Source organism: Galeopterus variegatus, unplaced genomic scaffold, assembly GCF_000696425.1.
Source record: "Galeopterus variegatus unplaced genomic scaffold, G_variegatus-3.0.2 Scaffold365, whole genome shotgun sequence".
Classification (NCBI taxonomy): domain Eukaryota; kingdom Metazoa; phylum Chordata; class Mammalia; order Dermoptera; family Cynocephalidae; genus Galeopterus; species Galeopterus variegatus.
The window spans coordinates 126,985-140,031 of NW_007726476.1; the positions used below are offsets into that span (position 1 = coordinate 126,985).

Here is a 13,047-nt window from a genome sequence, read left to right on the forward strand (position 1 = left end):
CCTCCTTCCCCTCCCCCTCTCCCCCTCCCTCCCCCCTCTCGCTTTCTCTTGCCATGTGATCCGCTTGTACCTGCCAGCTGTCAGCAGTTTTCCACCGTGAATAGAAGTAGTCTGAGGCCCATGCCAGATGCAGCTGTCCCAGAATTGTAAGCCAAATAAACCTCTGTTCTTTATAAATTACCCAGTCTCAGGTATTTCTGTTGTAGCAACACAAATGGACTAATACACCCCATTGCCTGCATTTTAACAATCTGCAAATCCTTCCTGCTGTACTTCTAACACACATCCTACATGCTTCCCTCTCCTCTTTTCTGGTCTGGTATTTGTGTGTTTCTGTTCTTGATTTCCATGCCACCTTCCTGAATCCTTTCTCTACATTAGAAGCTGGAGTCATCTTTTAAAAATGTAATTCAGGTTCTGCTTAAAGCCCTCCAGTAGCTTCCCAGTTCACTTGGGAGTTAAACCCAACTGCTTCTCATGACTCAAACAAACATTACCTCCTCATTGAGTCTTGCTTGTTGAGAGATTGATGAGTACTGTGAGAACTCAGAGGAGAGAGCAATCAGTTCTGGTTCTGGAGACCCTAAGAAGACTTAATAGAAGGAATAATATTTGATCCAGATTTTGATCAGTAGGGTTTTGTTAGATGAGATTATATACTGAAGAAGCATTCAAAGCATGCCTGCTGTGTGCTAGGCACGGTCATATTCATGCTCCCTTTGACAAGTAGTGATTAATAAGTGGTGTCTTTGAAATTGCTGTTTGTTAAAGACTTGGCTTTACTACAGTCTCAATAAATAGTATATTCAAAAATAGTTAAGTAATCCTTAGTCTGTTTAAATACCAGGAAACTTTTTGTTTACTTGTACCTGTGAAAATAGAAGTTGGCAAGCATTCTCTACCATCATATATACCTGCTCAGGAATTTGGGTGTATTCTGAATTGTATTACCTAACAAAACCATAAAATTGTAATGCAGTGTCATAGCTTTTAGACTTTTTTTTTTTTAATTCAGGTGCTTCTAGCTTTCTCATGCCATATTTCATTTTATTATTTTTTTTATTTTTATTTTTTCTTTTTGTCTTTTTTTGTGACCGGCAACGGATCGCAACCCTCAGTGTCGCGCCCGTACCGGACCGGGACCGGCAACGGGATCGCAACCCTCGGTGTCGCACCCACCCCTCGCTCAGCCAGTGAGCGGCCGGTCTGTATGTGGGATCCGAACCCTCGGCGGGAGCGTTGCCACGCTCCCAAGCGGCGCACTGTAGCAGTGCGCCACCAGGCCGGCCCTGCCATATTTCATTTTAAAATACCTTCATTAACATCAGGAAAATGAAGTATAATCAAATATATATACCAGTTGCATTGGGTAATAAAAATGAATTTTTTGTTTATGACTCATTTAGTGCCTGATGTTCACAAAACTTTGGTTTAGTAATTTACTAATTTAATCTTTTGCATAGTTCCTTCACTGACTCAGAATCTTGAAGGCTTTGACTAGGTATTCATTTGGAGGCTTGTCATGACACAGATAAGATGTCAGTATAAAGATGTGTTGCTTTATTGTTTGTATATACACCAATGTACATGCAGTAATCATTTCTGTTGTGGCTCACACCACTTATACTTTACAACAGGCCCTTGACCAGGTATTTCACTGGCTCAGGGAGAAATGGGAAAAACCAACCAACCAACCATAACTACAATGTAGAGAATTGTCTACAGTTATTACATGTAATGATTTGTTTTTATTTTAGATTTTTATTCCTATTTTTAAGTTTCAAAAATATCCCATTTTAATAAGTTATGGTGCTGCCACTCCCCCAACCCCACCCACAGTTGTCTACCTGGCAAGTAGGCCAAAATATTGGCAATCAGTTCTGTATTGATTCATCCAATCTGTTTTTGAAGTTTATAGGTCCATGAAATCCAAAATTGGGCACCACTGGTTTACTTGGTGCATCACACCTGTAATCAGAGTTTGTATGTTTTCTTTTCTCTCATCAGCATTTTTTTCTCCCTGACCAACTGGGTGTCCAACAGTTCAATTCGATTCTGACACTAACTATCTGGAGATAACACAGACCTCACAGGTTAAGGGCTCAGTATAAGACTGTCCACACTTCAGACTCCAACTATAATTAGGGTGCCCAGGCTACCCACATGTCCGCCTGGCCAAATACAAATTCAAGACCCCTCACCCCCACCCCCACTCCATTTGGTAAATCACTAGATTGATTCCAAGAACTCAGGAAAGCACTTCACTGTTACTGGTTTGTTACAAAGGATACCATGCAGGAACAGCCAAATGGAAGAGATGCATAGGACAAGGTATGAGGGCTGGGTGGAGTGAGGGTGTGGAATTTCCATGCCCTTTCCACGCACTACGGCTCCCAGTATCTCTGTGTGTTCACCACTCCAGATAACTCTCTGAATCCCATTATTTAGGGTTTTTCTGGAGGTTTCATTACGTAGGTCTGACTGAGGAAATCATTGGGCCTTTGGGGATTAAGCTCAATCTCCAGCCCTTCTCCCCTCCCCAAAGGTGGTAGGGGGAGAGTAGGACAGTGGGACGGAGTTCCAACTCACCAGGCTCCATCCTGAAGCTATATAGGAGCCCCTCAGCCAAGAGTCATCTTGTTAGTATACCAAAGACATTGTTATCACTCAGGAGATTCCCAAAGGTTTTGAGGAGCTTTGTGCCTGGAACCAGGGACAAAGACCAAATACTTTTTATTATACCAAAGGATGTCTGTCTGTGTCTAGTGATGAGAGGTCCTCAGATGCTGTGGAAAGGAGGGGAGGATTGGGTTGCACTCGTCACTAAACCCCAGTGGGCAGTGCATCCCTTCTGGCTGGGCCTCGTGGCTCCTGTGAGTGCCTGATGTCTTCTTAGGACTATGGTTATTTGGGCTTATCCTGCCCCTTCACAGCTTGCCACACACCCACATAGCTGTTACTTCTCCAGTAACTCAGCCCTTACCTGAATCTTAGTTTTCCTTCTCTTATTCTTGGCATCTCCTCATGCTTCCTGGCTTTGTTTAGAGTTGGATTTGTATCCTTAAGATCTCATTTTGAAGATTTCTTCTTCATCAGAAAAGTAATCGACTAATTTTTTGCATTTTTGACCTTTCTTGGCTACTGGATATGTTCATTTGGAGATCCTTGTTTCTGTGGTTATAGCTTTCCGAGGGAAATCAAAGTAACCAAACATTTGATTACTAAATGGTTTGTTGAATTTTGATTAGGTAAGCACTAGTCAAAGCTATTCAGTTAATGATGTTTTCCAGTATTTGTGATGTCTCCAGCAACCCCATTATACATAATTGTGATGAGAAAGGTGGAGGAAAACTTTGGGGCATTATATCTAATGTTCCTGATTTTAGATTTTCTGTGCTTTTTTTGAGTGGTTTTGTTTCTTTGATGCATAGAGTGACCTAATTTACAAAATAGGGTATTGCTTAGCTTATATGTTCGCACAGGGACTTAAAGAGACATTATTTCTTGAACCCTGGGAAATTATGATCCAACATTTAATGGTCCAAAAATAATAATTTTGGAAAACTGGCAAATACTGTTTTGTATTAATTTACAGATTTGTTTATTGAACTTTTGTCCTTTTTTTTTTTTTTTTTTTTTTTTTTTTTGAGACCGGCCGCACCGTGCTCAGCCAGTGAGCGCTGCGAGCGCACCGGTCATCATCCCCCAGTGCCGCACTCGGGATGCGCCATGGGCTCCGCCCTGTTTATTGAACTTTCTTTACAGTTAGTAAACATTTACATTTCTTTCTTGAGATGTAAGCTGTAAGAGGCACTTTGCCTTAGCTTGTTTCAAGTAGTCTTTGTATAGGGTTATATAAATGTTGTCACTTAACAAGTTTTTCTGTTGTGAGTGATGAAGAGATTTCAACTGCTATACTGACAAATACCCTTTAATCAATCTTTTAAAATAATTCAAGCTTTAGTCATTGGCTTGTTTCTATTCCCAGAAATATTTTACCAAAAATTTTCAGTGTAGCATAAAAATTTACAGTACCACTGGGTTTGTTGCACAAATATTGTTACAAGTTAGTTTTTGTGAAATTTCTCTGATGAAATAGTATAAACAAGCTAAGGCAAAGTGTCTTACAACTTACAGTTCAAGAAAAAAAATTACTACTAATTGTAAATAACAATTCAGTAAACAAATTTGTAAATTAATACAGAACAGTATTTACCAGTTTTCAAAAAGTACTATTTTTGGATCAACACAATTTCCCAAATTTCAAAAATCAGTGTCTCTTCAAGTCTCCGTGGGATCATGTAAGCTAAAGCAGTAAACAGCCCATTGTTCTGAAGCAATTTTATTACTCAGTGGTGTGACTTCTTTAGGTCTCCCATGATCATCTGTCATCAAGTCACAGGACAAGAGTAAAACACATACCACCTCCTGCAAAACTGTGCTTTCACGATCTGTCCTAGGTGGGTCAAGAGATGGGGCAGAAGATATTCGGGAGGAACCCACATGATTTCTTAAAATCTTTGAGACTGTAATTGGTAGAAAGAGCAGTGCTTTTGTTAAGATTGGGGTTGTGTGTGCTTCTTAGGAGCATCTTCATTAACTATATTGCTTAAGCATCGAAAGCATCAGAAGGCTTATTTGTGTGGAGATTGGATTATTTTAATGGAGTTAATAGTTGGCATAGAGTTAATGCTCCTTTCTTTCCCTGTTGGTCACTTTTGGTATTTATTTTTTTAAAAAATAAAAAGCATGGCATGAAGTAAGGTAAAATTCAAATCAATCTTTGCAGCAGGATTATAGAGTATTTGAAAGATGAACCTATTGCTTAACATGAAATTGAGATCATCTCTATAATTTATTTTTGTATCCCAATCTCACTTGGTAACAAATAATTCAGATAGAAGAAGCTAACATTTAAAGTTTCTATCATAGAATTGGTATTTTCCTTCTTAATATTTATCCATGGTGGTTAGAATTTAAAATCTAGTAGGATTCTTAGAAAGTACCTCATTTTGCTTTTTCATTTTTAAGTGAAGATATTTGAAGTATAGGATGTTATCTTTCCCCAGGGGAATCAAGGATTTAGTCACATTGCCATCCATTGATTGTTAGTGGTCGCTTCATGTCTCAAGGGGCACATAGTGCTTATCAGAATTTTTTGTACTCTGTGAAGCAAGCCTGATGATAAACATAATTTTGTCAGTAAGGGGTAATCACAGATAAGTCACCATTATAATAAACATACGTACAATTAATGATAAACTTGTAGTCGTATTTAGTTTAATGAATGAATTATATACTTAAATTTAGAAGAAAACATTTTTCGTGTTGCTTGTCTAAGTGCTGTTTTTGGAGCTTGATCTCCTCCTTTTTGATCCCTTATTATGCTTCATAAGGCCACGAAGCCTCTGTCTTGTTCACTGTTTACAGCACCCTGTAACGGAACTAATTGTTAACCGACTGTCAGGTTGGCTGACCCTGGTTTATACGGCTGTGTGGGATACCTAGCATATTTAAATATCTTAAGTTTGAAAATTTTGTTTTTTACAGTGAACAGAGTATCTGTCAGGCAAGAGCTGCTGTGATGGTTTATGATGATGCCAATAAGAAGTGGGTGCCTGCTGGTGGCTCAACTGGGTTCAGCAGAGTTCATATATATCACCATACAGGCAACAACACATTCAGAGTGGTGGGCAGGAAGATTCAGGACCATCAGGTAAGGGTCTGTTAAAATGCATATTTAAAGATGATCTAGTGTTACCAAGGGACTTGTTATATTCAGTAAAATAAAGTAGTGCTTTAAAACTCTAATCAAAATAGTCTCTCTGGGAAAAACTGAGTATAGATTTGCCTTCCCACCCTTTCTACCTTTTATGAAGCCTAAATTTAGGTCAGGATTTAGAACTAAATGTACAAAAAAGAATATATGAGTTTTTCTATTATGACTCTTCATTAGATCTTCAGGCCTTCCAACTAGCTAGATTTTGGATTCTCAAGTGAATTTAGGACAAACAGAAATGAAATACTACTTAAGAAGTAGATTGTATATTTATGGAATTCATTTCCTTCCAAAGGTGTGGGGTATAGGGTTAGAAGAAGGAGTTGAAAGTGTAGTTTCAAAAAAATTTTTTAATTCACATATGATAGAAAAATGGTAGATATTAAGGTTGCTGGAATAGTTAGGCTTTTGCAATTACCTTGCTCTGGATTTCCTGGAAGGTAGCTGGATTATCTGATTACTTAACTTCTTGGGCCTTAACAGATCAAGAGCAGTAGATAGATGAAAAGGTACTTAGGGTTTTACTAGCATTAACTATACACTAATAGTAGCAAGACCTTTTATAAAGAGTACATTTACAAAATACTTTTGGAAAAAGTATTTTCCAAAGATGTTGGAATCAGCTGATGTTAAAATTTTTCTGCTATACATGCAGTAAAAATATAACAAATTTGTTTTGTCACTGCCCAGTTTTGAGCACTTACTAAAGAAACGTAGATTCCTAGGTTTCCATTAGGAAATGTGGTAGTGTAGTGTATGAACAGATGCTGCAGTAGCCCTGGGTTTCAGGATGGAGATTATGGACTGGTAATGGCTTGGGACTTAGGTTTGTCATACGTGCATATAGGGACTATGGACCTATGAGAGGTTGGGCTTTGGAACTGATACCTCTGCAGAAAAAACTGGGAATCTCGGGGCCGGCCCGGTGGCGCACTGCTACAGTGCGCCGCTTGGGAGCGCGGCGGCGCTCCCGCCAAGGGTTCGGATCCCACATACAGACCGGTTCCGCTCACTGGCTCAGCGAGGTGCGGGCGTGACACTGAGGGTTGCGATCCGTTGCCGGACATGAAAAAAGACAAAAAGGAAAAAAAAAAGAAAAAACTGGGAATCTTAGAGGGGTTGTATCCCATAAAAAGAGGATTAAGAGGAATCTTCTTAATCAGCACAGGGAGGCAAAAGAGTTTGTTTCTGTCTGAGCTGGCTTAGGAACTCGCCTGAGAAATGGGAAACTCAGTCTCACTTATACATCTCCAGCCAATAACATCAGTTGCAGGCCAGTGAAGCTCTTGAGGCACCTGGTAAAAAGAGTGCAGTGCCCTCTGGAAAGAAACTTCCACAGCCCTGAGTCAGTCTGCAGAAAGAGCAATTCACCAAATTTACCAGATTTTCCGATTTAATACAAATGGTCTCTACCTCCCCCTCTTTCTGCCTTCTCAGGATACTTCTCTCTGTGTCTCCCTTGTGCCCTGCCCCCTTACTCTCTTCTTTTTCCTCCCTAGTCTCCTTCCTTTTTCACTGTGCTCTGTTGTGTTGCATAGTCTTTCTCTGGTCTTCCCAGTCTTTGTGCCAAGAACCCCGTCTGTTCCATTGGTAGTGCAGGTTGTGCTTGGTGCTTTCTCTTTGTCTTTCTTCCACCAGAGTGTTCTAGCAGTGAGTTAGGCCAGAGATAAATCAAATACTCCCTAAGATTCTATTATAGAGAAGAAATGAAAACTGGACAATTAAACTTTAGTAGAAGTTGTTGAACATTTTTAATACAACATGCCAAACTAACAGCTGTAAAATAAATGCATTTTTGGTAAATTGGTGAATTGGTCATTTGACATTACTGATGAACAATCCTAAAAGTATGTTGACAAAAAAGAAAATGAATATTTAGAAAAAAAATTGTTTTAAGCCAGAAAATTTTCATATGAAACACTAAAATTTTTATTCTTAGAGGAATTAAACTATCCTATGACTCTTAGATTTTGACAAATAGAGTGTTTTCTTAAAATGTTTGGAAATTTAAAATCATACTTGTGAATAATTTGTGCTGCTAAGATGAAATCATTATGAAGATTAGAAAATACTTAGACCTGAGTGATAAGATCTTACATATAGAAATCTGTGGGGCATTTAAGCTGTCCTTAGATGGACAAATCTCAACTACATATAGTAGAAAGAAGGGAAAAATAAAAAGCAGAAGAAAATGCTAAAAGTAAAAGAAATTAAATAAAAATAAATGGGAATTATTAACACAAAAGTTGCTTCTTTGAAAAGACAAACTAGACAAACTGGCAGAATCAAATAAAAAAAGGAAAGGTACAATAAACTATATTAGAGGCTGGCCCATTAGCTCAGTTGTTTAGAGCATGGTGTTATAACACCAGGGTTAAGAGTTTGGATCCCCATGCGAGCCAACCACCAAAAAAAAGTCCCAAACAAAACAAACAAACAATGTTAGGAATGAGAAAAGAATGTTACTATAGTTACAGTAAGGAAATATAAATTATAACAATATTATGAAAAACTTTATGCCAGTAAATGGACCATTTTGTAGAAAAACATAATTTTCTAAAACTGATGGAAAAGTTGAAAAACGTAATAGACCTACAATCACCCCAATTTAAAAAATATTGCAGGAGAGTCCAGAATCTTTACAGATGAAATCTGAAAACTTGAAGATACTGCCTGTTTTATGCATACCATTGTAGAGAACAGTATTTTATGAGGCTAAAAAATTCTATCTAAATCATAGAAGAACAGTTTCAGAGAGGAAAATTATAAGCCAGTCTCAATTATAACCGTACACATAGATATAAAAGACCTCAATAAGATATTAGCAGACCAAATGCAGCAATGTGTATGGAAAGAAAAAAAAGGACCACCTGTTGACTATAATAGGACTTATCCCTCTTTATCTCAGTAATGTAAGGAAGATATAACATTAGATATACTGGTTTATCAGGAGAAAACCTACAAGAAACAAGAGATTATGGAAAAGTATTTGATAAAATTCAAGTCAATCAATACATAATAATTCTCAGCACATTAGGCATAGAAATGAATTTTCGTAAGTTGATAAGGGTGGATAATAAAAGCATGCAGTAATATCTTAAAGGACAGTACAATGTTGAGAGCATTTCCACTAAACTTGTGGTAAGTTGAGGTTTCAGCTTTAATCACTTTTATTTAGTGTTGCACCGGAAATTCCAGCAACCTAGTGATACAAAAATGAAGAATATAAACTATAAGGATTGCAAAGGAAGAAATAGCTGGTCTTATTTACCATCGTTATAATTATTTATATAAAAAAATCCCAGAAGTATCTACAGATACACTATTGGATCTAATAAGATTGCTGAGCAAGGTTGCTATATACACGATCAGTCCTGTGAATAAAAATCAGTTGCATTTTTGTTAACTAGCAATAAACAACTAGAAAGTATAATTTTGTAAAGATGTTACTTAAAGAAACAAATGATAATGTACCTAATAATAAATCTAATAAATAATTGGTTTCCTCTTTTTCCAGGGTATGTTGTTACATTTCTTAATGGTTATTAGTTTGTTCTAAGTGAAAACATATTATAATTTATTAAACATCTAAACTTTCTTTAGTAAGAACTTTTAAATAAAATCACCCATAGTTTATTTGTAAAATTAAATATGTACAAATTATATAAATATATATTATATGTATTTCATCTTCCTGTTAACATTTGTTAAGTGCTTATTATGTTCTAGGTACCATGCTTAGGTTTTCTATGGGTAATAAAGATCCTGACCTTGAAGGAAAGATGCAGTAGAAAACGGGGATGTTAAGCACATAAACAAAGAAGTACAGCTAAATGTTTCACTTATGATAAATGTAAATCATAGCACACCAAGGGCCTACAAGAATCACCAACATCTTGAGAAGATGGGGATAAGGGTCATGAGTGACTTCATAGACAAAAATAAGATATTGAGCCAAGTCACAAGGAAGAGTAGGTGTTTACTGCACTGTTTACTCTGTTATGGTCGGGCTAAAAATAGATAGGCATGTGTAGGGTGGAATATCACCACCAGTCTAAACTCAGGCTCATTGGGTCTGAAGCACAGAGTTTAGAATTGTGATGAAGTCCAAGCCTGACAACATGTCTAGTGGACGTCCAATAAGTAGTTATCTTTAAGTGAAACTATATGCATCCTCTTTAATTTAAAGCTTTTAAAGATTTCTATCAAGGCATAGGAAGGTACTTCCTCAGTCTGATAAAAGGTATCTACAGAAATATTACATGAAAGATCATATTTAATGGTGAAATTAAGAAAGCTTTCCCTCAAGATCAGGGAAGAGACAAAGATACTTGATATCACCACTTCTTTTCAGCATTGTATTGCAGGTCCTAGCCAGTGTATGAAGGTAAGAAAAAGAAATAAAATGCGACAAGGATTGGAAAGGAAGGAATAAAGCTGTCAGTTGCATATGACATGGCTGTGTATTTAGGGGAAAAAACCTGAACGTAAATTATTAGAATTAATAGAAGATTAGAATAGTTAGAATTAATAAACAAGTTCAATAAGATCTATGAGCACATTGTCATTATACAGAAATCAGTAGTTCCATCAGAGTTAGAAAACAAAAATTTTAAATGATATTATTTATAATAGCAACAAAAATGTATCATATACTTAACAAATCTAATGAAAGGTGTTCAGGACCCTGGTACAGAAGGCTATCGACGATTAAAGAATATCTAAAGTGTGGTAGATGATATTCATGAATTAGAAGATAACTTTATGACATCAATTCTCCTCAGATTGATCTGTTAGCTTCAGTACAACCTCAGTCAAAACCCCCAAAATTTCTTTGGTGGAAATTCACAATCAGAATATAAAATTGTAGCTGCACGGGAAGGACCAGGACTAGCCAAAGCAATATTGAAGAACCAAATAGGAGGACACACTCTAGTGGCTATCAGATAGACTTAGTAAAAGCCACAATAATTAAAACACTGTAGTGGTTGGCAAAGAGATAAGTATATTGACCAGTAGGACGAAACAGAGCCATAGAGACACTTGGTTTATGAAAAAGGTAAACTTGTAGCATAGGTAATAGTGCTGATCAATTAGACAGTCATATTGGAACAAATAGGAAACTTGAGTCTTGTGTGACACCATAGGCATAAATAAGTAGGATTGAGGATGTAAATGTGAAAGGTAAAACAATAAAGCTTCTGTAAGATAGTATGAGGTAATATTTTCATGACCTTGGGATTGAGAAATGTTTAAGAAACAGTACACAAAAAGCATTAGCTGAAGGAAAGATTGCCAATTTGGACCGAATAAAAGTGAAGAACTTATGTTCATGAGGACACCGTTAAGAGGGAAAAGGAAAGTCATGGAATGTGATGAGATATTTGCAACACAGATAACCAGCAATGGGATCATATCCAGTGTATATAGAGGACTTTCATAAATCAGTGAAGAAAAAGATGGAAAACTCAGGAGAAAAATGGGCAAGAGATTTAACTTAAGCAGGTATTCACAAAAGATAATCTAGATAGTCAATAAAACATGAAAAGTACTAAAGTTCATTAGCAATCAGGGAAATGCAAACTAAAAGCACAGTGAGATAGTATCCATACCCACCAGAATTGCTAAAATAAAGACCGGCAGTAGCAATTATACAGTTGCATAATATGTGGAGTAGTACAAGCTGTTGTATACTGCTATGGAAGTGTGAATTGATAGAAGCAATTTGGAAAGCTACTCAAGAGTTTTCTACTAAGGTTGAACATGGCCTGTTATAATTCCACACCTGGGTATATGCCCAGCAAAAATGTGTGCTTGTGTGTACTAAAAGACATTCAGTAGAATGTTTATAACATCACTATTGTAATATCCCCAAACTGCAAGTAATCCAAATGTACATTAATGGGAGAATGGGTAAATAAACGTGACTTGCACAAAGGAATACCACAGAGCAATGAAAATGAACAAAACACAGCCACATGCCACAAATGAATAGCTGTCATAAACATAATTTTAGGGAAAGAGGGCTGGTATATTATAGTACATATTGTGTAACTTCACTATATAAAATCCCAAAACCAGCAGAACTAATTTATGATGCTGGAAGTGTGGCTAGTACCTTTTGGGAGGTGGGAAGAGTTAAGGAGTACTTCTGGTATTAATATTCTGTTTCTTGATTGGGGTTTTGTTTACATGGGAATGTTCACTGAGATACACGCGTAGGTTCTATACGCTCTTTGTATTTGTACTACTTCAACAAACAAGTTAAAGTATGTTTAATGAAGGGTATAGATTCTTTTTTTGTTTTAATGATTTACTGTTCTAAGAAAGACGTTTTTAACCATCAGACAGCTTAACATCCATTGGACTGATTTTTCTGCAGACAGATTTTACTCTAGATAATTATTCTAACCATTTTTGCGAAGGTCTGTTAGGAACAGGTTGGAGTGAATATACACAATCAGGATTGGTTGACTCCTTGATTTTGCCAGTTATTAGCTTGACTTTATAAGGAATTATTGTCTTTTAGGTCGTGATAAATTGTGCCATTCCTAAAGGGTTGAAGTACAATCAAGCTACACAGACCTTCCACCAATGGCGAGATGCTAGACAGGTGTATGGTCTCAACTTTGGCAGCAAAGAGGATGCCAATGTCTTCGCAAGTGCCATGATGCATGCCTTAGAAGTGTTAAATTCACAGGAAACAGGTAAGGTGTCCATGGTTTACTTGTATTTTTGAACTGCGGTGCCATATATATGTTATGTGATAAATCTTTCTATCAACTTTTAAATCATATATGTATTTGAAGTAGTTCTTGAATTTCTGTTTTCTACAAAATGTGAACTTTAGTTTGGTAATAAATGTATAGTCTAGAAAAATAATCTTATGTGTTTAGTTAGTGCAGTCATTTTTTAAACCTCTCATTTGAAGTTATTTAATTGTGTTCATTCTGCTTTAGAAACTCAACTTTTTTTGGCAAGAACATGAGGCCCAGAGAAGATGTTGTAGATAGGAATTATGCATATTTACCATCATCTTACTTTTTATGAAGAAAATACGTATGTTTTCTAAAACATGTTTTTCAAGCCACTGCTTAGCCCATGACTAGGTCACTTTCCTTTTTTTTTTTTTTTTTTTTTTTTTTTTTTTTTGACTGGTAACTGGATCGCAACCCTCAGTGTTGCGCCCGAAAAGCCCATTGAAGCCTATGGGGGAAACGGCTTGGGAGACTTGTGTTTCAAAATCTCTGTCAAAAAGCGTCAGAGAA

General features: G+C 36.8%; 1 protein-coding gene across 1 annotated transcript in view; it reads left to right on the top strand.

Annotated features, from left to right (window-relative positions):
• Positions 1–13,047, top strand: part of ENAH (enabled homolog (Drosophila)) — a 168,665-nt gene that overhangs the window by 79,290 nt on the left and 76,328 nt on the right. Inside the window, exons 2-3 of the mRNA XM_008567993.1 lie at positions 5,551–5,716; positions 12,309–12,486. Of these exons, the coding sequence (XP_008566215.1) occupies positions 5,551–5,716; positions 12,309–12,486 (344 nt within the window). The remainder of the gene's footprint in view (positions 1–5,550; positions 5,717–12,308; positions 12,487–13,047) is intronic.